The 24,642-nt window shown below is 55.3% G+C and overlaps 3 protein-coding genes and 1 pseudogene across 12 annotated transcripts in view; 1 reads left to right on the top strand and 3 right to left on the bottom strand.

The window, feature by feature from the left end:
• Positions 1–24,625, bottom strand: part of EXD3 (exonuclease 3'-5' domain containing 3) — a 113,097-nt gene extending 88,472 nt beyond the window's left edge. For 6 of the 10 annotated variants that reach the window (XM_055270180.2, XM_055270189.2, XM_055270183.2 and 3 more), the window contains exon 1: positions 24,472–24,613. The gene's annotated coding sequence lies outside the window, so the exon portion shown is untranslated. Of the gene's footprint in view, positions 1–24,415 lie in introns of all 10 variants that reach the window. The other 4 variants (XM_055270181.2, XM_055270187.2, XM_055270191.2 and 1 more) reach the window with 2 other exon arrangements.
• On the bottom strand, positions 6,741–18,913 carry LOC134736265 (uncharacterized). Its single transcript, XM_063636666.1, has 2 exons — positions 13,924–18,913; positions 6,741–7,272 (listed from the first exon to the last, which is right to left on the bottom strand). The coding sequence occupies exon 1, from the start codon at positions 18,838–18,840 to the stop codon at positions 18,052–18,054; it is 789 nt and encodes a 262-aa protein (XP_063492736.1). The 5' UTR covers positions 18,841–18,913; the 3' UTR covers positions 6,741–7,272; positions 13,924–18,051.
• Positions 11,577–17,960, bottom strand: LOC134736147 (collagen alpha-4(IV) chain-like). The gene is made up of 5 exons (XM_063635700.1): positions 17,832–17,960; positions 17,120–17,660; positions 13,597–13,686; positions 12,530–13,247; positions 11,577–12,153 (listed from the first exon to the last, which is right to left on the bottom strand). Exons 1-5 carry the CDS (start codon positions 17,958–17,960, stop codon positions 11,850–11,852), a joined length of 1,782 nt encoding a protein of 593 aa, XP_063491770.1. The 3' UTR covers positions 11,577–11,849.
• On the top strand, positions 22,560–22,654 carry LOC129480008 (uncharacterized; annotated as a pseudogene).
• Positions 24,626–24,642: the final 17 nt, after the last annotated feature.

The raw sequence follows: 24,642 nt of genomic DNA, 5'->3' as shown, positions 1-24,642 counted from the left end.
GAACCTGGGAACAGGGGTTGCAGTGAGCTGAGATTGCGCCATTGCACTCCAGCCTGGGTGACAGAGCAGAACTCCATCTCAAAAAAAAAAAAAAAAAAAAAAAGAGAAAATGAGGAAGAAGCAAAAGAGGAAGCCCCTGATAAACCCGTCAGATCTCATGAGACTTACTCAATATCACAAGAATAGCATGGGAAAAACTGGCCCCCATGATGTAATTACTCCCACTGGGTCCCTCCCATAACACGTGGGAATTCTGGGAGATACAATTCGAGTTGAGATTTGGGTGGGGACACAGCCAAACCCTATCATTCCACCCCTGGCCCCTCCAAATCTCACGTCCTCACATTTCAAAACCAATCATGCCTTCCCAACAGTCCCTCAAAGTCTCAACTTATTTCAGCATTAACTCAAAAGTCCACAGTCCAAAGTCTGATCTGAGACAAGGCAAGTCCCTTCCGCCTATGAGCCCATAAAATCAAAAGCAAGTTAGTTACTTCCTAGATACAATGGGGGTACAGATATTCAGTACATACAGCCGTTCTGAGCCGGGCGCAGTGGCTCATTCCTATAATCCCAGCGCTTTGGGAGGCCGAGGCGGGTGGATCACCTGAGGTCGGGAGTTTGAGACCAGCCTGACCAACATGGAGAAACCCCGTCTCTACTAAAAATACAAAATTAGCCGGGCGTGGTGGCACCCACCTATAGTCCCAGCTACTCGGGAGGCTGAGGCAGGAGAATCACTCGAACCTGGGAGGCGGAGGTTGCAGTGAGCTGAGATTGCGCCATTGCACTCCAGCCTGGGCAACAGAGCGAGACTCCATCTCAAAAAAAAAAAAAAACTTCCAAATGGGAGAAATTGGACAAAATAAAGGGATGACAGGGCCCATGCAAGTCTGAAATCCAGAAGGGCGGTCAAATTTGAAAGCTCCAAAATGATCTCCCTTGACTCCAGGTCTCACATCCAGGTCATGCTGATGCAAGAGGTGGGTTCCCACGGTCTTGGGCAGCTCCGCCCCTGTGGCTCTGCAGGGTACAGCCACCCTCCCAGCTGCTTTCACGGGTGGTGTTGAGTGTCTGCTGCTTTTCCAGGCACATGGTGCAGGCTGTCGGTGGATCTACCATTCTGGCATCTGGGTGACAGTGGCCTGCTTCTCACAGTTCCACTAGGCCGTGTCCTGGTAGGGACTCTGTGGGGGGATCCCACCCATTTCCTTCTATTTTTTTTTTTTTTTTTTTGAGATGGAGTCTCGCTCTGTTGCCCAGGCTGGAGCGCAGTGGCGTGATCTCAGCTCACTGCAAGCTCCGCCTCCCAGGTTCCTGCCATTCTCCTGCCTCAGCCTCCTGAGTAGCTGGGACAACAGGCGCCTGCCATGACACCTGACTAAATTTTTTTGTATTTTTAGTAGAGACGGGGTTTCACCATGTTAGCCAGGATGGTCTTGATCTCCTGAGCTTGTGATCTGCCTGCCTCCGCCTCCCAAAGTGCTGGTATTACAGGCATGAGCCACCGTGCCTGGCCTCCACCCATTTCCCTTCTGCACTACCCTCGCAGAGGTTATCCATGAGGGCCCCGCCCTGCAGCAAACTTTTGCCTGGACATTTAGGCATTTCCAAACATCTGAAATCTAGGCAGAGGTTCCCAAACCTCAATTCCTGACTTCTGTGGACCCACAGGCTCAACACCACGTGGAAGCTGCCAAGGCTTGGGGCTTCCACCCTCTGAAGCCATGGCCCGAGCTCTATGTTGGCCCCTTTCAGCCATGGCTGTATTGTCTGGGACATGGGGCACCAAGTCCCTAGACTGCACACAGCACAGGAACCCTGGGCCTGGCCCAAAAAAACACTTTTTCCTCCTGGGCCTCCAAGCCTATGATGGGAGGGGCTGCCATGAAGGTCTCTGACATGACCTGGAGACATTTTCCCCATCGTCTTGGGGATGAACATTGGCCTCCTTGCTACTTATGCAAATTTCTGCAGCCGGCTTGAATTTGCCCTGAAAAAATTGGTTTTTCTTTTCTACTGCGTCAGGTTGCACATTTTCTGAATTTTTATGCTGTTTCCCTTTTTAAACATAATTCTTTTTTTGTTTTGTTTTTGAGACAGAGTCTTGCTCTGTCACCAGGCTGGAGTGCAGTGGCGTGATCTTGGCTCACTGCAACCTCTGCCTTCCTGGTTCAAGTGATTCTCTTGCCTCAGCCTCCCGAGTAGCTGGGATTACAGGTGCGTGCCACCACGCCCGGCCAATTTTTGTATTTTTAGTAGAGATGTGGTTTCACCATATTGGTCAGGCTGGTCTTGAACTCCTGACCTCATGATCCGCCCATCTCAGCCTCCCAAAGTGTTGGGATTACAGGCGCGAGCCATTGCGCCCAGTCCCAGAATGCTTTTAACAGCATCCAAGGTACCTTTTGAATGCTTTGCTGCTTAGAAATTTCTTCCACCAGATACCCTAAATCTTATCTCTCTCAAGGTCAAACTTCCATAAATCTCTAGGACAGGCGCAAAATGCCACCAGTCTCTTTGCTAAAAGATAACAAGAGTCATCTTTGCTCCAGTTCTCAACAAGTTCCCCATCTCCATCTGAGACCATCTCAGCCTGGACCTTATTGTTCATATCACTATCAGCATTTTTGTCAAAGCTATTCAACAAGTCTCTAGGAGGTTCCAAACTTTCCCACATCTTCTTGTCTTCTGAGCCCTCCAAACTGTTCCAACCTCTGCTTGTTACCCAGTTCCAAGTTGCTTCCACATTTTTGGGTATCTTTTCAGCAATACCCCACTCTAGTGGTACCAATTTACTGCATTAGCCTGTTTTGACGCTGCTGATAAAGACATACCTGAGACTGAGAACAAAAACAAGTTTAATTGGACTCACATTTCCACATGGCTGGGGAGGCCTCAGAATCATGGTGGAAGGCGAAAGGCACTTCTTACATGGTGGCAGCAAGAGAAAATGAGGAGGAACCAAAAGTGGAAACCCCGATAAAGCCATCATATCTCGTGAGTCGTATTCACTACCATGGGAACAGCATGGGAAAGACCAGCCCCCAGGATTCAATTACTGCCCCCTGGGTCCCTCCCACAACAGGTGGGAATTCTGGGAGATACAATTCAAGTTGAGATGTGGGTGAGGACACAGCCAAAGCATATCACCCGCCTCGGGAGACCCTGTGGCTCGGCTTGGCTCATTTCCTGCAGGATCCCTGGCGCTGACCCCTCTCCTCTCCATGGCAGTGTGGGGACTGCTATGCGTATCTGAGAGTGAGGCGCTAGTCATCTGCTTGGAAACGGGTTGGGGGCACCCCAGGAGTGGGGCCCCACTGTGAGTGACCTGAGGGGCCCCGGAAGATACAGACCCAACCGCATCTCCTCCCGGCTGGTCTGTCCAGGAAAAAGCCCTCCCAGCCGCACCTGCTAGCCACCGAGTTTGGGGGCACAGGCAGGAAGCTGCAGACCCCATTCCTCTGCAGCCCTCCCCACCCTCAGCCCAGCTGCAGCAGCAGCCAGAACACCCTGGCCCAGGGTCTCCGAGGGTCAGGGGCCGCAGGGTCTGGCAGCACCCCATGAAGGCTGCCCCAGGTCCGTTTCAGCCCTCCAGAGGCCCGTACACAGAGAACCTGGGTCTCTGTTCCCGAGCCCCCCAGTTTTCGCCTCTCCCCTTCTCTTTGCCCCTAAAGGGTTTTGCCTTTTTAATTCTTTTGCTGTCACCTTAATTGGCCTCAGGGGAGATGGACCACCAGGCCCAAGATCCAGGGTCTTAAGGCTCCTCCCAGCAGGGCAGACCCAGCCACACAGAACCCACCGCCAGCTTCCAAGGGCTCCAGAAAGTGGTCACTGCCCTTCTCAGAAGGCCCTCTCCACCATGCCCAGAACCGTGGATGCCCCAGCCTGGGCTCTTCACCAGGAAATGAAGGGGAAGACAGACCTGTGGGATAGGGGTGGGTCCCGGGGTGGGGCAGTCACACCCCCACACCATCTCTTCATAGACCCTGAAGGATGTGGAGTGTCCTCCAGGGCCGTACAAAGCACCACACACAGGGCGCGAGTGACAGGGACGTGTGTCCTCACTGTCCTGAGGCTGCAGCTCTGCGACTGGGTGGGGAGGGTAGGCCCCGCTCCCTGGGTCTCCTCCCTGGGTCCTCACGGGTCCCCCCCCATGTGTGTCTGTGTCCTGATCTCCCCTTCTTGTGGCGACACCAGTCCTACTGGATTAGGGCCCACCCCGACGACCTCATTTTACCTCTGCAAAGACCCCATCTCCAAATACAGTGACATGGGGCCTAGGGCTTCAACATGGGAATTTGGGGGAAACAACTCTGCCCACAGCAGATCACGGGTCCTTCCCCAACATAGGCAGAGGCTCCCCACGCCAGCTCTCAGGGAAGGGTCAGGGTGCCCACGAGGCCTCTGCACACTATTCTCTCCGCCTCCATGAAAGAGGCGTGCCCATCTCCCAGATGAGAAAACTGAGCTCAGCCAGGACCAAAGCAGGTCTCGTCCCAGTCTCCTCACTCTACCACTCTCCATTTTTATTTGCTTTTTATTGTCTTGGCTGCCTATAAAGGCAATTATGCATGCAATACAATATTTGGAAAACTACATTTGCAAATTCTGAAAAATCATGCAAAAAAAATCACTAAAAGCCGGCTGGGCGCGGTGGCTCATGCCTGTAATTCCAGCACTTTGGGAGGCCGAGGCCGGAGGATAACCTGAGGTTGGGAGTTCGAGACCAGCCTGACCAACATGGAGAAACCCCATTTCTACTAAAAACAAAATTAGCTGGGCATGGTGGCACGTGCCTGTAATCTCAGCTGCTTGGGAGGCTGAGGCAGGAGAAATGCTTGAACCCAGGAGGCAGAGGTTGCGGTGAGCCAAGGTCGCACCATTGCACTCCAGCCTGGGCAACAAGAGTGAAGCTCTGTCTCAAAAAAAAAAAAGTCACTAAAAGCCACAGTCCCCTCCTGGCCACGCCTGTCTCCTCCTAGCTCCTAGTGCCACCTCATCTGTCTCAGCCCCTGCCTATCCCCTCAGAGCTGTGGCCCCAGCCCTCCCAGGTGCTGGGGAGGGGACACAGTGCTGTCCTCCAGGCGAGCTGGGTGCTGGGAGGGGACACGTGCTGTCCCACAGGTGAGCCAGTGGCCATTTCCAAATTCCCAGGGCCTCTGACCAGCAGGTTTCCAAAGAGCCTGCTTGGGAGACCCGCACATCCGCACATCCCACCCTTGGACCTCCTAACTATGCTGGGGTCTGGCACAGTGGGCTCTGACCCACAGAGGGCTGGGCCAGCACCCCTGGGGGAAGGCAGTGGGCACCCGGGGCCAGGGCAGGGGCTGGAGCCCCAACCCCCGCTGCTTCCCCAACTGCTCCCTGGGGACCCCTGGACCACAGGACCAACGGGGGCAGGGTGGGCCCCCCACACAGGTCCTGGACTCGTTTGTGCTGGTGTCCGTGGCCCAAGGATTTGCAGAGCCACAGATGGAGCCCAGGGCAGCCGTTGCAGGCCACTCACCTGTCCCCAGCCACTCACCCGTCCCCAGCCACTCACCCGTCCCCAGCATCCGCAGTTTCTCAGGCTCTCAACAATAAACTTTATGTCTCATGGTTCAAGAAATGCCAGGCTCCCGCCCCGTCTGGGAAGAAGTGAGGAGCGCCTCTGCCCGGCCGCCCCATCTGGGAAGTGAGGAGCGCCTCTGCCCGGCCGCCCCGTCTGGGAAGTGAGGAGCGCCTCTGCCCGGCCACCCATAGTCTGGGAAGTGAGGAGCGCCTCTGCCCGGCCGCCACCCCGTCTAGGAAGTGAGGAACGTCTCTGCCCGGCCGCCCCGTCTGGGAAGTGAGGAGCGCCTCTGCCCGGCCGCCCCGTCTGGGAAGTGAGGAGCGCCTCTGCCCGGCCACCCATCGTCTGGGAAGTGAGAAGCGCCTCTGCCCGGCCGCCACTCCGTCTAGGAAGTGAGGAGCGTCTCTGCCCGGCCGCCCCGTCTGGGAAGTGAGGAGCGCCTCTGCCCGGCCACCCCGTCTGGGAAGTGAGGAGCGCCTCTGCCCGGCCACCCATCGTCTGGGAAGTGAGGAGCGCCTCTGCCCGGCCGCCACCCCGTCTAGGAAGTGAGGAGCGCCTCTGCCCGGCCGCCCCGTCTGGGAAGAAGTGAGGAGCGCCTCTGTCCGGCCGCCCCGTCTGGGAATTGAGGAGCGCCTCTGCCCGGCCGCCCCGTCTGGGAAGAAGTGAGGAGCGTCTCTGCCCGGCCACCCCGTCTGGGAGGTCTACCACGGAGGCCAGAAGCAATGTGGGGGCTGGACGTGGTGGCTCACGCCTGTAGTCCCGGCGCTCTGGGAGGCCGAGGCGGGTTGATCACTTCAGGCTAGGAGTTCGAGACCAGCCTGGCCAACATGGCGAAACATATGAAAAATACAACAGACAAACCAACCAACCAACCCAGCGACAACAAAACAGGTCTACCTTGGAGTCGTACTCTAATTTTTTCTATTTTCCTCCCTTTCTGATCCTTTATCCCACTTTCTTTTTCTTCCTCTTTCTTCTCCTTCCTCTTTGTCAAATAGAGGATTGAGTTATTATCATTGATCCATACAAAGTCCCTCTCTCATTCATTCTCTTTAATTCCCACCCCCCATTTCTATTCCCCGACTTCCCATGTGCAACCTTCCTAATATGTTTGATACGCATCTTTTTGTTTGTACGTATTTTTAGAAAATGTTTATTGTTTTGTGTGCAAAAAAAAATTAAAAAAAAAAAAAAAAAAAAAGAAATGCCAGGCTCTGGGCCGAGAGGCAGAAGGCTCAGGCACAGCTCCCACTCTATAAGGCAGTAGAAGCCACCATTTCTCTCTATTGCTGGTTTCCTTCCTGGATTTTCTGCTGAAAACGCATTTGTTTTTCTTACATCACATTGAAGTAGATCAAGTTCCCGATAAATGTTAGAGTTAGCCTGACTCAGCAAGAGCCTGGCTTGGGTACCATGCACATGGTCTCCCCGCCCTGCCCACCATCTGCTGCCCTGGAACCCTCAGTGGGACCCGCTGCCCACAGACACCTTGCCCGTGCCCCAATGCCAGGCAGAGGCCTCTGTGCTCTGAAGCGTGAATAAAACGTGAAACTGGCTGGGCACGGTGGCTCACACCTGTAATCCCAGCCTTGTGGAAGGCCGAGGCGGGAGGATCACTTGAGCTCAGGAGTTTGAGCCAGCATGGGCGACATAGTGAGACCCCATCCTACGAAAAAAAATCAGCTGCGCGTGGTAACATGCACCTGCACGCCCAGCTACTCGGGAGGCTGAGGTGGGAGGATCGCTTGAGCCCAGGAGGTCAAGGCTGCAGTGACCCAAGATTGGGCCACTGCATTCTAGCCTGGGTGACAGAGCAAGACCCTGTTTCCAAAAAAAAAAAAGAAAAGAAAGAAAAGAAGAAAAGAAAGAAAGAAGAAAGAAAAGGAAAGGAAAGGAAAAGAAAGAAAAGGCAAGGAAAAAGGAAAAAAAGAAAAGAAAAGAAAAGAAAAGAAGGAAAAGTGAGGCCCCTGCACAGAACCAGGGTGGCTGGTAGCAAGTTATCTAGAGCTGAGAGCCAGGGGCTGAGTGCAGCGAGGGCAAGGGTGAGCTTCGTGACACCCCCATCGCACAGGGAGGCCCTGACAGGAGGCCGCTCCACCTCTGTTTGTCTTGTCCCAAACGGCAGAGGCGACGGCTGCTGGTGGCCAGCACTCCTGCCCCTGGCGAGCCCCATGGCCGTCCGGAGGGTGGACCTGGCTTCCCGTACCAATGCACCCCTCGATCTCCAGACGGCAGCAGCATCAGTGGCGCTGATGGTGTTTGATGAACAAATGAATAAAGGCAGCAGGTCCCCCACCACTACCACCTCCACTCCCACGGGCACTCCCAGCAGCTTCTGGAAATTTCCCTGGGCTCTCAGTACTCCCCAGGCCACAGCCTCAGTGGGTGGTACACCCTCTCCCCAGCCCTCCTCTGGGGTGTCTGTGCCCCGACCCCCAACCCAGGCCGCTCCTCAGCCCCCACCCCTCCCTTCCAGGAGTGCAGCCCGGCCCCCCTCAGCAGGCTGGGGACGGCCTTGCTGGTTGCGGGGACCCGACGGGGCGGCCCCAGCCAGGCTGTCAGGCTCTGAGAGAAGTGCGGAGCCAACACTGCCTCCCAGCGTCCCAGGGTCCTGTGACCGGGAAGGCCCCGCATCTGCGGCACGCGGAGTCGTGGAGGCCAGAACGCACGCCGGCAAACCCGCCCGTTCACAGACGCACCGGAGCGGGCGGGCGGGGGCGGCCTGCGGAGGAGCCAGTCCCGGGCACCCCACGCCGACCGCCGCGTGTCCGGGCTGGTCTCTGGGCCCCTCTGCTGGTGGAACCCGGCACCGCCTCCTCCGTCTCAGCCGCGTCGGTCCCAGGCGCCCGAAGTCCAAGCGCCTCCCCTACCCGCACGCCCAGGCTTGGTCTCCGTTTCCCACCAGGCCAGCGCTGCAGGCAGAGCCCAGCCCGGCGGCCGCAGCGAACCCGGGGAGGCCCCTCCACCTCTGTCCGCCTGCCCTAAACACCGCAGAGGTGACTGCTCCCCCGCGAAGCCCACCCACCTGAGGTCCCGGCCCCCAAGGGGCCATCTGCCCCCGGCTCACCGCAGGCCCTTTCCTGGGGGCCTCTGTGCCATGCAAAGGGCAGGTCTGGCCGCTCTCGGGCTCTGTCCTGCCAGCCCCATAACCCAGAACCCAGCGTCCCCGCCCCATCTCCTGGGATCCCTTGGCTAAGGGAAGGTGACTGGCGGCCCGCAGGTCCTTCAGAGGGTCCCTGACAGGGAAGGATGGAGACGCAGCTCCAGACCCCGGAGTGCGGCTCCCCAGACACACCCACAGCTGTCCACCATCCAAGCATAAACCCCAACGCAGCGGCTCCTGGCCTGGTTCTGAAGACGGCCCAGCTGGAGTGGGAGAAGTGCCCAGTGTTTCCGTCACTGGAGCCCACGGGTCCACAGGCATTCGAGGTCCTGGATGCGCTGGCTGGACCTCAGGACACACGCGGGGGGCGGGAGGGGCACAGCAAAGGGTCTGGGGGGAAGCCGGAGGGGGCTTTCCCCTTGGGCAGCATGGACACACCAGGCCCAGCAGCACACAAGTGTGGAGCCTCAAGCCTCCAGGGGTTTTCCAGCCTCACGCCTCTGGGGATCTCCCACCCTCATGCCTCCTGTGGTCTCCCAGCCTCACGCCTCCAAGGGTCTCCCTGGCCCAACCTCCTTGCTGTGTCTCCAGAAAGCTGTGAAGCCCAGCCCCTCCTCCTCGTGTTCGACTGAGCTGCGTGTTTTACTAAAATGCAACAGTGACTCTTCCTCTCAGTGCCTCGATGTGTCTCCTCCAACATTCGGCCAGCCCTGCACGTGCCCCAAAGCTCCCAAGGGGCTTTTAAGAGGGCTTTGGGGTGGGGGGCCGGGCGCGGTGTCTCATGCCTGTAATCCCAGCACTTTGGGAGGGAGGCGGGAGGATCATGAGGTCAGCAGATCGAGACCATCCTGGCTAACACGGTGAAACCCCGTCTCTACTAAAAATATAAAAAATTAGCCGGGCATGGTGGCGGGTGCCTGTAGTCCCAGCTACTCGGGAGGCTGAGGCAGGTGAATGGTGTGAACCCGGGAGGCGGAGCTTGCAGTGAGCTGAGATCACGCCACTGCACTCCAGCCTTGGACGATTGAGTGAGACTCCGTCTCAAAAAAAAAAGAGGGCTTTGGGGGAGACAGCAGCCCCTGCTGCCCCCACACCTCCCCCCAGCTGCTCAGCAAGGCCCTCCAGGGACGTCCAGCACAGCTGAACCAGCCCCTCAGACCAATGGTAACCCCAAATCTGAGATTGGGGGCCTTTTATCTGCAGTCCCTTGAGTGGCCTGTGAGTTCCAAGGTCCTCTTTAAAAAGGCGGAGCCTTGAGCCAATCGGAATGGACAGACCCACCATGTACAGGGAAGCCAGGCCAGCGGGAGCACAGGCACAGCACCCGGGCGCAGCTTGTCTCTCACCAGCAGGCTGGGTCAGCCCCTCTCCACAAGAGTCTGCAGGGCTGTTTTTGTCCCTGAGCTCAGGATGAACTTGTACAAGGCCCCGATGGCACTCACTTTGCTGATCAGCCCGGGAAGGGGCAGTCGGCCTGTCCCTTCTGCAGGAGGGCGGCTGCTATAAGTTAAAGTCTGTCCCTCTGAAACACGCTGGAACTCCATCACCATGCTGCAGTGTTTCCAGGTGGGGCCTTGGGACGTGCCTGGGGGGTCCCTGCCCCACTGGAGGGATTAATCCATTCATGGATTCCTGGGTTATCACGGGAGTGGAACTGGTGGCTTTATAAGAAGAGGAAGAGAGGCCTGAGCCCGCATGCCGGGCCCTCACCATGGGTGCCCCAAGCCGCCTCAGGACCCTTCCGAGTCCCACCAGCATGAATACCTCCTCATTCAGAGTCCCGCCAGCATGAACACCTCCTCAGACGCTCCCCTCACCCTTAGACTTAGCCTCCAGAGCCGTAAGAAATAAATTCCTTTTCTTTATAAATTACCCAGTTTTAGATATTCTGTTTTAAGTAACAGAAAACTGGCCCGGCGTGGTGGCTCACACCTCTGATCCCACCACATTGGGAGGCAAAAGCAGGCGGATCGCTTGAGTCCAGGAGTTTGAGACCAGCCTGGGTAACATAATGAGACTGTTTCTATGAAAAAAATGGTACCTATCCAGGCGTGGTGGCGTGTGGCGTGTAGGGAGGGAGCTGTGTCTACAAAGCCCTGGACCTAAAAATGGTCAAGTGGAGACACGGGCTGATGTGACTGAGAACGGAAACGGCTGGCAAGGATTCAGTTCACATTCCCTCACTGCACACTTTCTGTAACTGGCCTCATTTTAGGATGAAAAAGCCTGTCTGGATCCCTCAGCATCTTTCTCGGAACATGGTGCTGGGTCCCAAGCCCACACCAGGACAAGCGGGGCTCCCCGGCTCCCTGATGGGGCAACACCACTCACCAGTTTTGCAGCTTCCACTTAAAATTAACAACTGCTGGCCGGGCGCGGTGGCTCATGCCCGTAATCCCAGCACTTTAGGAGGCTGAGGCGGGCGGATCATGAGGTCAGGAGATCGAGACCATCCTGGCCAACACGGTGAAACTTCGTCTCTACTAAAAATACAAAAAATTAGTTGAGGCAGGAGAATGGCAAGAACCCAAGAGGTGGAAGTTGCAGTGAGCCGAGACCGCGCCACTGCACTCCAGCTGGGCAATGGGAGCTAAACTCCGTCTCAAAAAACAAAAATAATTAACAACCAACAGCTGGGCACGGTAGCGCATGCCTGTAATCCTAGCACTGTGGGAGCCTAAGGAGGGCAGATCACTTGAGGCCAGGAGTTCGAAACCAGCCTGGCCAACATGGTGAAACCCCGTCTCTACTAAAAATACAAAAATTAGCCAGGCGTGGTGGTGGGTGCCTGTAATCCCAGCTACCTGGGAGGGTGAGGCAGGAGAATCACTTGAACCCAGGAGGCGGAGGTTGCAGTGGGCTGAGATTGCACCACTGCATTCCAGCCTGGGCGACAGAGCAAAACTCTGTCTCAAAAAAAAAAAAAAAAAAAAATTAACAACCAACTCTTTTAAGTGTCTTCATTCCTTCTGAAAGGTGCTAACTCAAGCCAAATTGTTGCCATGAGTCCTGTGACCACAAAACGTTGGGTTCTAAGAACCCCAGAGGCTCTTGTTCCCTGGCCCCACGATCCACACCCAGGGAGACGACACAGCTGGGCCCCCACCCACACGGGGCAGAACTGCATAACGAGGGAGCCCCCCTGGGGGCGGCCTGGCATGGAGGAGGTGACCCACGGGGGACGTGCCTGACTCACTGTGGAGGCGACGCTGCTGAGGGCGGGGGGCAGGGCGAGGGCTGTGTCCTTTCCTGTAGAGCCTGGCAGACCCCCAGGGCCTGAGTGAGGTCCAGGGCTCTGCAGGTGACTGTGCCTGGAGCCCCAGCCCCTGGCCTCAATGCAGATTCGGTCATTGGCTGTGGCTGTCCTGTGCGCTGAGCAGGTGTCCAGGTGGGCATAGGCTGGCACCTCCAGGGCCCCTGGACCACCGCAGAACCTGTAGCAGATTCCGGCTGAGGCCCCGAGGCCGGCCTCCCGGGTGGGGTATCCCAGGCCTCGCTGGGAGATGGAGTAGATGATGCTGAATGCAGTGCAGGTGTGGGAGTGGCACACACACTCAGGAAGGCTCATCTTCACCCCAAACCCAGCTGAGCCCAGGATACCCCCTTCCCAGAGAAGGAAACCAGCGAAGGCACAGCTGCCCCTGAGCCCTGGGCATGGGGCTTGCTCCGGAGATGGTCTCCGAGGCAGGATGGGTGGCAGCCCTGCTCCTTGGTTTCCTGGGAGGCCCGGCCCGGACGCGGTGGCCTCCCAGGGAGCCTCCACAGGAAGGCGGGACCGGCGGGACCAACAGGACGTGCAGGGGCCCCTCCCTCGAAGCTTCACCCTCAAGTATGACCCAAAGCTCCCTCAAACGACCCCCGAACAGGCCGACCTTGAAGGACCCCACAAGACGCCAGGTTGCTGGCGGAGGCTCAGAGGTGGCCATGGCAGGCCGGCGGCGGCCGTCAGTCTCTCCATCGGTGACACAGCACCACCGGCCCCGGGACCTGGAAAAGGAGCGGCAGGCGGAGGCGGGGGCAGGGGAGGTGGGGGGAAGGGGGTGGGGGAAGGGGAGGGTAGGGGGTGGGGGGAGGTTGAGGGGGAGACGGCTGGGTGGGGGGAATGGGAGGGGGTCGGGGAGGCGGAGGGCTTCCTGTGGCCGCGGTGCACAATGGTGTTTTCTGCACACCGCAGTGAGTCACCCAAGACGGACTGGAAGCCGGGCCACCCTGCATTCTTGTCCGGGTGCCAGGTCACGCTTCCTCTGGTTTTTCTGTGGTGTTTCCCTGAGGACCCGCAGGCTCTCCAGGTGGGCCTTGTGCTGCCAGCAGGCGTGGCCAAGAGAGCGAGAGGCGGCAAGAGAGTGGGCTGTGTGCCCCCCAGGTCTCCCTGGCACCCCGACGGGGGGCTCCCAGGCTCCCCCACCCCCACAGAGCCGGCCTTACTGCCCCCTTCTGAGAGCACCAACCTTGAGGGCCCTGCAGCCACCGCCCCCAGGATGCAGCAAGGACCTGGGGCTAGAGGCCAGCCTGAGACCTGGAGCCAGTGGGCCGGCAACACTGGCTTCAGAGCCCCCAGAAGCTGTCGATCCCAAGGGAGGCCTCCAGGGCCTGTCCCCTCCCCACCTCATATTGTCTGACACAGCAGCCGCAGCTGAAAGTGCAAGACACGTGATTAGAGACAGTGTCAATATCTCTGTGACAGCTTTTTATATCGACTGCATGTGGAAATAGCAATATTTTGGGCATACTGGAGTTAAATAAAATATATTATTAAAATAAATTCACTTGTTTCTCATTTTTTAAATGTGTCTACAAGAAAACTTAAAAGCCTCCTGGTCATAAAGCTCCAGGTGCCCACCGGGGCCCTTCCAGGAGAAGCAAACAACCCCGCGGCCACCGCTCCCCAAACAGTGTTGGCAGAAACCAGAAAACATTCCACATGGGACAGGGTGGATACCCCAGAGCCCCCCGGGAGCAGCCCCCAGAGGCACCAGGGCACAGCAGGATGAGCTGATGCTGGCAAGATGGCCACGCACAGCCGGGGCCCCTTGGGAGGGAGGTTCAGGCGTCCTCAGTGAACAGCAGCCTTGACTCACACTGTCCACCAGCTTCAAACGGAATTCCATGTGTTTACCATCTCAGTGACCATTTTTATTTAATTTTTTTGTGACAGGGTCTCACTGTTGCCCAGGCTGGAGTGCGGTGGAGCGATCATGGCTCACGGCAGCCTCAACCTCCTGGGCTCAAACGATCCTCCCACCTCAGCCTCCTGAGTAGCTGGGACCACGGGAGTGCACGCTACACCCAGATAATTTTGGGGGGGTATTTTTGGTAGAGATGGGGTCTCACTATGTCGCCCAGACTGGTCTCAAACTCCTGAGCTCGGTAATCCTCCTGCCTGAACCTCCCTAAGTGCTGGGATTACAGGCGTGAGCCACCACACCCCGCCTCGGCGATTGTTTTACAACTTTGAGATATAATTCATATGCCATAAAATTTACCCTCAACGTTACAACTCGGTGTTTTTAGCATATTCACCGACGTCAGTCACCGTCACCACCATCAAACTCCACAACACTTTTTTCTTTTTGAGACAGAGTTTCACTCTGTCGCCCAGGCTGGAGTGCACTGGCACTATCTCGGCTCACCACAAGCTCCACCTCCTGGGTTCACGCCGTTCTCCTGCCTCAGCCTCCCGAGTAGCTGGGGCGCCCGCCACCATGCCCGGCTAATTTTTTGCATTTTTAGTGGAGACGGGGTTTCACTGTTGTTAGCCAGGATGGTCTCGATCTCCTGACCTTGTCATCTGCCCGTCTCCGCCTCCCAAAGTGCTGGGATTACAGGCGTGAGCCACTGCACCCCGCCTATTTTTTTTTTTTTTTTTTTTTTGAGACAGGGTCTCACTGTCACCCAGGGTGCAGTGGTGCGATCCCAGCTCACTGTAACCTCCACCTCCTGGCTCAAGTGATTCTTGTGCCTAAGTCTCCCGAGTAGCTGGGACTATAGGCGCCCACTACCACACCTGGCTAAGTTTTGTATTTCTGGTAGAGATGGGGTCTTGCCATTTTTGGCCAGGCTGGTCTTGAACTCTTGACCTCAGGCGATCCACTTGACTCAGCCCAGAACATTGTCATTGCCCTAAAGACAACCAACCATGTGCCCATCAACAGTTACTCCCTCTGCCCCTCCTCAGCCCCTGGCCATTTTCTGTCTCTGTGAATTTTTCTATTTTGGGCATTTCCTATAAAGGAGACCACACAGGTTCTGGCTTTTTTTTGTTTTGTTTTGTTTTTTGAGACGGAGTCTCACTCTGTTGCTCAGGCTGGAGTGCGGTGGCGCGATCTTGGCTCACTGCAAGCTCTGCCTCCTGGGTTCACGCCATTCTCCTGCCTCAGCCTCCCGAGTAGCTGGGATTACAGGCGCCTGCCACCACGCCCGGCTAATTTTTGTATTTTTAGTAGACACCGGGTTTCACTGTGTGTTAGCCAGGATGGTCTCAATCTCCTGACCTCATGATCCACCCGCCTTGGCCTCCCAAAGTGCTGGGATTACAGGCATGAGCTAGCGCGCCCGGTCAAGGTTCTGTTCTCTTGTGGCTGACTGATCTCACTTGGCACAGTGTCTTCAAAGCTCATCCCTGCAGCAGCGTGTGCTGGAACTGCCTTTCCGTGGCTAAGTCTTGCCCCACTGTGTACTGTGTGCACGGACCACGGGCTGTTTGTCCAGCAGACATTCGGGCTGCACCCCCTTGTCTGGCTGTTATAAACAGTGCTGCTGTGAACAGCTGTGTGCATGTTTCTGTGTGGAGTGTGTTTTCACGGATCTGGGGACACACATTCCTAGGACTGGAACTGCTGAGTCTCGTGGTGTTTCTATGCTTAGCTTTTTGAGGAATTACCAGACTGTTTACACAGTGGACGTACCATTTTACGCTTGCATCTATAACGCACGAGGATTCTAATTTCTCCACAGCCTCCCCAACGCCTGTTGAGGCCTGTCTTTTGTTTTTTTAAACTTACCAATTTCACTTAAGGATTTCACTTAAGGATTGTTCCTTTCTTTAACAATTAACATGACCAATTTTAAACACAAAAAGTAATTTTCCAGGGATATTGTACAGGAGACGGATAAAGAGGCCAGCAGGTGTGACAGGTGTGGGGTCCCACACTGTCAATCCGGCGGGGTGCTGGTGTGTTTGGCCCCCGTGGGCTCCACGTAGGTCGCAGGGTTTGTTTGTATGTTTGTTTTTATGTTTTTAAGACGGAGTCTCACTCTGTTGCCCAGGCTGAGATGGAGTCTCACTTTGTTGCCCAAGCTGGAGTGCAGGGGGGCAATCTCGGCTCACTGCAAGCTTCGCCTCCAGGGTTCACGCGATTGTCCCGCCTCAGCCTCCCGAGTAGCTGGGATTACAGGTGCCTGCCACCACGCCCAGCTAATTTTTGTATTTTTAGTAGAGACAGGGTTTCATCATGTTGGCCAGGATGGTCTTGAACTCCTGACCTCAAGCAATCTGCCCACCTTGGCCTCCCAAAAAGCTGGGATTACAGGCGTGAGCCACCGCGCCGGGCCGGTCGCAGGTTTTTTTTTTTTTTTTTTTTTGAGATGGAGTTTCACTCTGTCGCCCAGGCTGGAGTGCAGTGGGGCGATCTCAGCTCACTGCAACCTCCGCCTCCCAGGTTCAAACGATTCTCCTGCCTCAGCCTCCTGAGTGGCTGGGATTACAGGCATGCGCAGCTAATTTTTGTAATTTTAGTAGAGACAGTTTCTCCATGTTTGCCAGGCTCATCTCGAACTCCTGACCTCAGGTGATCTGCCTCCCTTGGCCTCCCGAAGTGCTGGGATTACAGGCGGGAACCACTGCTCCTGCCCAGGCTGCGGTTTTGAAGGACACCTTCCCTGTTCACCGTGTTGGTTTTAGCCCTGAGGCAAGCTTCTCTCTGCACTCCACCTCCCTCACACACACGGATGTACCACGGGACAGCTGGGAGGATGGGTCAGGTGGCCCCGTGGGCTCTGGGGAACCCTTTCTGGGAGGTGCCAATAGCACACGTTGGGGTCACCATCACAGACGGGCCCGGGGCCAACAGGCCCCCATCAAGGGTAGGCTTTCCCGAGGATCCCAGTTCTGATCACACAGGTTAGATAGAATATGATGAATGATAAACAGCATTTAAAAACCATGTTTTATAAAAATACTTAATGCCATGGGAAAGGTTACACAGAGCAGCATAAAGTTGAGTTACCCTAAGGCGATCACGCTGCAGGTGCAAGGTCCCTTCTCAAAACCCAGGAGACGCGCATGTGAGGGCCTGGCTGCTCTGCCGACGGTGCCTCTGTGCTTTCTACCTGTTTTGATTTTCTGAATACTACACAATGTATACACCCTGGTTTGTATTCATGAAAAACGAAAAAACCATGAATGATATTTTTGAAGGCTAAAACTAGGATGGGATCTTAGCTTTGGAACCTCCACACCTCACCCATGGTGACAGGGCCTCTGCCTGCTGCCGGCCACTGCCAGCCACACCTGGGACCCACAGCCAGGGCTTTCGCTCTCTTCTGCAGTGCCTGAGGGCCAAGAATTCTGCGGTGGCTGACTGGGTGGCCGCTCCACCAGGGAGAGGCACTGCACGTCTCAGTCCTCAGCAGCCCGAGGTCCCCAGAGCGAGGGACCCACAGGGACAAAGGGGCTGACTTGGGGTCCTCACGACCTATCTCCATGTCACACAGCCTCTGCCACCTTCCCATCAGGCCGGGCACCCCCACGTCCAGCTCACATTCCACCGCAGCTTCTGCACAGCCAGGGAGGGACTGCCGGCAGCCCACCGCCTCACGTCCCAGGTCTCCACCAGAAACATCTGGCTGGCCCAGCTGATTCCCGGGCAGGCGCCCCGACCCTCGCCGGTCCCCGGGCAGGCGCCCTGACCCTCGCTGATCCCCAGGCAGGCGCCTGGACCCTCGCTGGTCCCCGGGCAGGCGCCCCGACCCTCGCTGATCCCCAGGCAGGCGCCTGGACCCTCGCTGGTCCCCGGGCAGGCGTCCGGACCCTCGTCAGCCCAGCTGCTGCTTCCCAAAGATCCTCTCCACCCAGGACCCTAACACGTGCTGGGCAACACGGCTCAGAGCATCATCCTGCGCCACGCCAGGCGGCCACCCTCTGAGGAGGATGGGAACGGGACACAGCCAGGTCACACTGAGGTGGCACCAGGCGATTCCAGGACCTGGTTCTGCACTGCCCGTGACACAAGGATCAACAACCAGGGTCGGTCGACCGTTCCGCAGCCCAGCCTGGGGCTGTCGCCAGCTCGCAGGGGTGCTCATGGAGGCGCCCCGGGCAGGAGCCGCTCCCACCTGGAGCAGAAGGGAGCAGGCCCTCCCTGAGCTGGGCTCGGGACTGATGACGGTGCGGCCGTCAGGAGGCCAGGAAGCCCCGACACCTCCCCGTTTCCCGACAGACGTGGCCAGAACATGCCCAACTCCATGGGAGGGTCGGACCAAGGGGACCCACCTTAGAATCTCCTCGGCCTCCCTGTGGGCCTGAGAACAGGCGGAGGCGGCAATGGCAGTAGAGGGCGACCCTCGTGACGACCGAGCTCCCGTGCAAAGCTGGGGCCGCGTTGGGGGGTTTCATCCCCGGGGGAGGGGCGCCCACCAGACGCCGCGGGAGAAGGCAGGCGGGCGGTGGGAGACACACGGGTCTGGACTCGGACAGAGGACGCGGCCACGGACTCACGCGGGCGCCGCAGGCACGGGGATGGCCAGTTTCCCACGGCTTGTCGTGAAAATGGGAAAGTTGGCGGGTGGTGAGCGCAGCACACTCCGGCAGCGCCCAGGCTGCCAGGAAGCGAGCGCGCTCGCAGAGGCGCCAGACGGGTCCACGGGTGAGGCCGAACCTGACCATGGCTTCTGCGGCGCGGAGGCCCCCGCTGACCGCATCTGCATGGAGCGAACGGCGCGAGGGGCGGGAGGCGGCGTGGCCACACCCCACAGCCCACCCGTTCCTCGGAAAGCCGAACACAGCGACCACGGGCTCTGGCACTTCCCCTCCCGGGCAGAGACCACGGGGACCAGCAACGCGTGTCCGCACAAACACTCGCGCACAAACGACCCCAGCTGCGCTGCGCGTGGCGGCCGCCGAGGAGGAGCGGCCGAGCGGAGGAGGAGGCGCGCGGCCACCACGCGGCGGAGCAGCGTCCGTCATGAACGGAACAGGAGGTCGGCGCAGGCGACATCATCGACACCACGTGTGCGCCCCGGGCACACCGGCCACCGAGGCTGGGCCCTTCCCGCCTCCTTCAAGCGCAGGCCGTGCCGCGGGCGGGTCCTGCCCAGGGCGCCTGCAGGGGAGGCCGGGCCGTCAGGCGGGGAGGAAAGGACAGAGCCGGAGGATCTGAGGAGCCCGTGGGTGAGGGGCTGGCGGGGCTGGAGGGGGTGAGCTGCAAGGACTGGGGTGGGACCACGGAGGGGATGGGTGAGCCTCGGGGACGCACTGGTCACTGGGAGGCTGAGGACCCCCGGGGCTGGCAGGAGGTCTGTGCCCTGGGTGATGCCACTTCTCCTATTAATCTCCTTTTGTAGCTGGGCGCGGTGGCTCACACCTGTAACCCCAGCACTTTGGGAGGCCGAGGCGGGCGGATCACCTGAGGTCAGGAGTTCGAGACCAGCCTGGCCAACATGTTGAAACCCCATCTCTACTAAAAATACAAAAATTAGCCAGGCATGGTGGCGGGCGCCTGTAATGCCAGCTAACTCAGGAGGCTGAGGCAGGAGAATCGCTTGAACCCGGGAAGCAGAGGTTGCAGTGAGCCAAGAGTGCCTGAGTGACAAGAGCGAGACTCCCAGACTCCGTCTCAAAAAACAAACAAACGTCTGAGTCATTTCTAAGTAAAACATTGAAGCATTAATTACTAAGCATAAGTCTAAGCTTATATACTTTAGTATCTTATTTTTATATGGTATAGGAAAGCTAAATATACTTACATCTGTTAATAAAAAAATTTAGGAGACGTATCTCTGTAAAACATGAAATGGTTTTCATCTACAAATACAGTTCAAAATTACTCCCTAAGTTTTTAACTGAAAATTAGGGTCACTAAGTTAACACTAATTAATATATATAACTGAAACTACTAAATATAAGAGAAACAATTCTGTATGTGAGATGTGTAAGAAAAGCAGAGTTTGTTTTTCTTTTGAACAACATTTGGTGTAGTGATAAGAGATTGTAAATTTTTTTTTTTTTTTTTTTTTTTTTTTTTTTTTTTTTGAGATGGAGTCTTGCTCTTTTGCCCAGGCTGGAGTGCAGTGGCGTGATCTCGGCTCACTGCAAGCTCCGCCTCCCAGGTTCACGCCATTCTCCTGCCTCAGCCTCCCGAGTAGCTGGGACTACAGGCGTTCACCACCGCACCCGGCTAATTTTTTGTATTTTTAGTAGAGACGGGGTTTCACGGTGTTAGCCAGGATGAGTCTCAATCTCCTGACCTCGTGATCCACCCGCCTCGGCCTCCCAAAGTGCTGGGATTACAGGCGTGAGCCACCCCGCTCGGCCATGTAAAATATTTTTATCTTTTGAGTAAACAGAAAAAAAAAGAGGAGAAAGAGGGAGAGGCATTCTGTTTGCCTCAAGGAAACTAAGTCTTCTCTCTGTCATAGTAAAGGTTTTTGCTTTGGGAAATCTCTGAATTACCAATTTGATTAAATGAATGGCTTATTTTACAGTGACCTGTGGTCCTATTTTGAGATTGTTTTAAGCCTCTGATATTTGGCTTCCCAAAACCAAATTTCAAGTCCTAACATTAAGGGTTTTTTTGACCTGAACTAACTTGGACAAAACAAATAGGAACCCCGAGAAGTCCAAGGGAGATGCATGAGGCTTATGTGGTACATTAAAATCATACAGGATGCATCGTCAAATGTGGAATGCTGTTGGAGTTATATTTGTATAAATGTGTTATTAACATATGTTCCAAAATTGTATGAGATTCCTAAAAATTCTGACATGTCTTGGTGTATGTTATCAGTCATGATTATGATTATATGTTAAACTGTTTTAACCACAGAAGTAACCAAATTCCCTGCCAATCGCATCTTCACCCATGGATACTCTAAGTCTTTTGTCATCCGCAGAAAATTACTGTTTTACTTTGATTCTTCTCAAAATGAAGTTTAAGGCTGGGCACGGTGGCTCATGCCTGTAATCCCAACACTTTGGGAGGCTGAGGCAGGTGGATCACTTGAGGTCAGGAGTTCGAAACCAGCCAGGCCAACGTGGTAAAACCCCATCTCTACTAAAAATACAAAATTAGCTGGGCATGGTGGCTCATGCCTGTAATCCCAGTTACTTGGGAGGCTGAGACAGGAGAATTGCTTTAACCTGGGAGGCGGAGGTTGCAGTGAGCCAAGATTGTGCCACTGCACTCCAGCCTGGGCAACAGAGCGAGACTCCATCTCAAAATAAATAAATAAATAAAATAAAATAAGCTACAGTCCAAAATCTGCATTTTCTTCAAGGAAATTCATGGAAAGGACATTGACAAGTATACAGACTTCTGATAACTTGGGAGATCACACCAGTTGACCAGATAAAAACTTCCAGGACTCTTATTTAAAAGCTGATGCATTCATGAGGATTGCTAACCCAACATCATACAGAAAAAAGCAGCCGGGCGCAGCGGCTCACGCCAGTAATCCCAGCACTCTGGGAGGCCGAGGAGGGCGGATCACGAGGTCAGGAGATCAAGACCATCCTGGCTAATACAGTGAAACCCCGTCTCTACTAAAAATACAAAAAATTAGCTGGGCATGGTGGCAGGCGCCTGTAGTCCCAGCTACTCGGGAGGCTGAGGCAGGTGAACGGCGTGAACCTGGGAGGCGGAGCTTGCAGTGAGCAGAGATGGCGCCACTGCACTCCAGCCTGGGCGACAGAGTGAGACTCCGTCTAAAAAAAAAAAAAAAAAAAAACAAAACAGCAAATTACATAGAACTGAACTGATAGAGGCCTGAAATGCTTTTTATGATTTTTTGTTGTTACTGAAACCTTGCTGACTCTTTTTATATTTTGTTTTCCAGAGTCGAAAAACCTTTTTCTTTTTGAGCTATTTATAGCTATAGAAATTGGGTGACATATACTTTTGTGAGCAAAACTGAAACATTTGTCTCTTTCTCTACCTGATTTCTCAAAAATCTGGAAGTGATTCATGAGTATTCTTATTTTATGGCAATGTAGTTCTTTGCATGAGTCCAGTAAGAATCTGTTTTCCTTGTAACAGGACACAATTGGAGACCCTGGTTATTCTACCAAGGCTTGGACTGGGATGACGTATTTTTGGATATGACCAGACTGCTTTGAGGAATCGAGGTTCGCTTTATAGAGCCAATAAAAAGCCCCTTGGGACGACTGGACTGGTACCGTTTACATAGTTCCCTTACAAGGTTCTTGGCCTTGAGGTAAGGAAAGAATGTCACTTTCCGACAGATCCAGGAACTTCAAGATAGTTTGGGACCTGGAGGACAGACATTCACCCCCCAGTTCATACAGGTATTATACGTACACTGTGATGGGGAGCCATTGGCTTGGCTTCCTAGACATGGGAAGTGTTTGTTTGCTTTAGAGACAGGGTCTCGCTCTGTCGCCCAGGCTGGAGTGCAGTGGTGCAATCATAGCTCACTGCAGCCTCAATCTCCTGGACTCAAGCGATCCTCCCATCTCAGCCTCCTGAGTAGCCGGGACTACAGGTGAGCACCACTATGCCCAGGTAATTTTTAAATTTTTTGTGGAGACAGGGATCTCGCTATGTTGCCCAGGTTGGTCTCAAACTCCTGGGCTCAATGAATCCTCCCACCTTGGCCTCCCAAAGTGCTGGGATTATAGGCATGAGCCACCATGCCCAGCCGTCAGGTGGCTTTGAAAAGTCTATTCTGACCCTCTTGTAGTTCATAAGCATGATGATTGCCTCATGTGTAGGGTATGTCTCCCTCTAACGTTGTTAAGATGCCAGCACGTTACCTGTCTGATATGGGGAAAAAAAGTCTGAAATTCCTTATGGCAAAGTTCCAGCCAATTTAGAAAGGAGCCTGTATGGCCAGCCACCACTGTCGTTGTACTTTAGGCAAATCATCAGGCCAAATATAATCCTAAAATTTATTTTACAAGGAAATTGGTCTTACCAAGATTTATCTTTGGTAGAAATGGGGAAGTAGATAAAAATTACGTTTCAGAGAAAAACTATAGCATACCTGTTACTGGATTCTAGCCCTGATCATTGTATTTTTTATTTTCCTACAATCTGGACTAAATCCTGAACAATCTTCTGGCTACAGGTCTCTAAAGAAGAACCTGGCTGGGCACAGAGGTTCACACCTATAACCCCAGCACTTTGGGAGGCCCAGATGAGAGGATCACTTGGGCTCAGGAGTTCGAGACTAGCCTGGGCAAGGTGTCAAGACCTAGTCTCTACCAAAAAAATTTAAAAATTAGCCGGTCCTGGTGGCAAACACCTGTACTCCCAGGTACTCGGGAGGCTAAGACAAGAGGATCCTTTAAGCCCAAGAGTTCAAGGATGCGATGAGTGGGAATCGTGCCTCTGTACTCCAGCGTGGGTGACAGAGCAAGACCTCATTTCTAAGTAAACAAATAAAAAGAAAGAAGAACATAGATTTTAGTTTCTTCATGTTTTTAGTTGTCTCCCTAATGGAACAGGTTTGTTTTTTTCATCCTGGCATACAAATTGGTTATAGTCCTATGTGTTACTTCTGAGAAAATTAAAATTAATGGTGTTTCTAAAAACTAGAGATGATTCAACAGGTGATAGCAGTTGTATAAATTAATGACTTCACTGAGACCTCATGTTTGCCACCCTGTAATGCCATTCCAATTCAGTTTGTGGTGTTCTTAAAAAAAAAAAAAAATTCTCCCTGAAATGTCTCCTCCTTCCCTGCTCGGCATGGGACAGGACTACGTGGGAATGAGCCTTCCCAGCAAGAGGGGACACTTTGACCCTCAGATTTTGATAATCAATGCCTTCAAGAAGAAAGATTTTGATCAAAAGGGGGACAAATGAGAAAGAAAAAAATCATTTATCTGAGGAATGCAAAGCCCTTTTAAACTGTGGGCCCAGAAAGCCTGATGTTAAGTGCCAGAAAGCATCTCAAATGAAACCGCAGCCCCTCACTACCCCTTGAGCCAAGTAACTCCCCACTGATGACACCAAGCCGTGGCCAATCGCGAACCAATGCCATTTCTACAAGCCAGTGAGGTCCTGGGCAACGTTCGAAACCACCTCCTCTCCGACGGGCTCTGTTTTCTTTAAAAACCTGAGCCTCTGTCTTGTTCTCCGTTGCACCTGGTGACCCAGGCCGCCCTCGACCTCTGTGCCTGAATAAACCCACCAGGCACCACATTCTGACCCTTTTAATTATTTTAGGTTGACAACTAACACAGGACTCAGCGCCTGGGCAGGAAGCCAGGGTCCCTGCAGGGAGGCGCCCGTCCCTTCTCCTGGGGAAGGCAGGGCGGGCGGGAGCGCCTCCTCCTCGGCGAGGGAGCGAAGGGCCTACGGGTCCCGTGATGCCCGTGCTCAGAAGGCGCGGAGGAGAGCAGGCCCCGCGGGACAGGGCGGCGGGGTCGGCTCAGCTCCCCGCGGCGTCTGGCTGCCCGGCGGCCTCCGGAGCGGGCCCTGCGGGAGAACGCGCCTTCCCCGCCCCATCGGGACCTCAATTTCCCCACCCCGGGAGAGACGGCGGCCCGCCCCTGGCTCACTCCCAGCTGCCGCCCTCACCGCAGGACGCGCACCCGGCCCGGCCCCGCTCCGCCTTCGGCGCCCAGGCCGCCTACCTGGCCCGCGCGGCCCGGGGTCGCTCACCTGCGGGGCCGGGGCCACCCCACACCGTCCACGCCCGGCGCGGAACCTTGGCCCGACCGCAGCGGCTGGCCCGGAGGGCTTTATCCGGAGCACCGAGGCCAGCGCGGGCAGGGCGAGGAAGCCGGGCGCACAAAGCTCCCGGC

The sequence above is a fragment of the Symphalangus syndactylus genome, chromosome 3 (genome assembly GCF_028878055.3).
Source record: "Symphalangus syndactylus isolate Jambi chromosome 3, NHGRI_mSymSyn1-v2.1_pri, whole genome shotgun sequence".
NCBI lineage: Eukaryota > Metazoa > Chordata > Mammalia > Primates > Hylobatidae > Symphalangus > Symphalangus syndactylus.
This window is presented reverse-complemented; position numbering and strand designations above follow the sequence as displayed.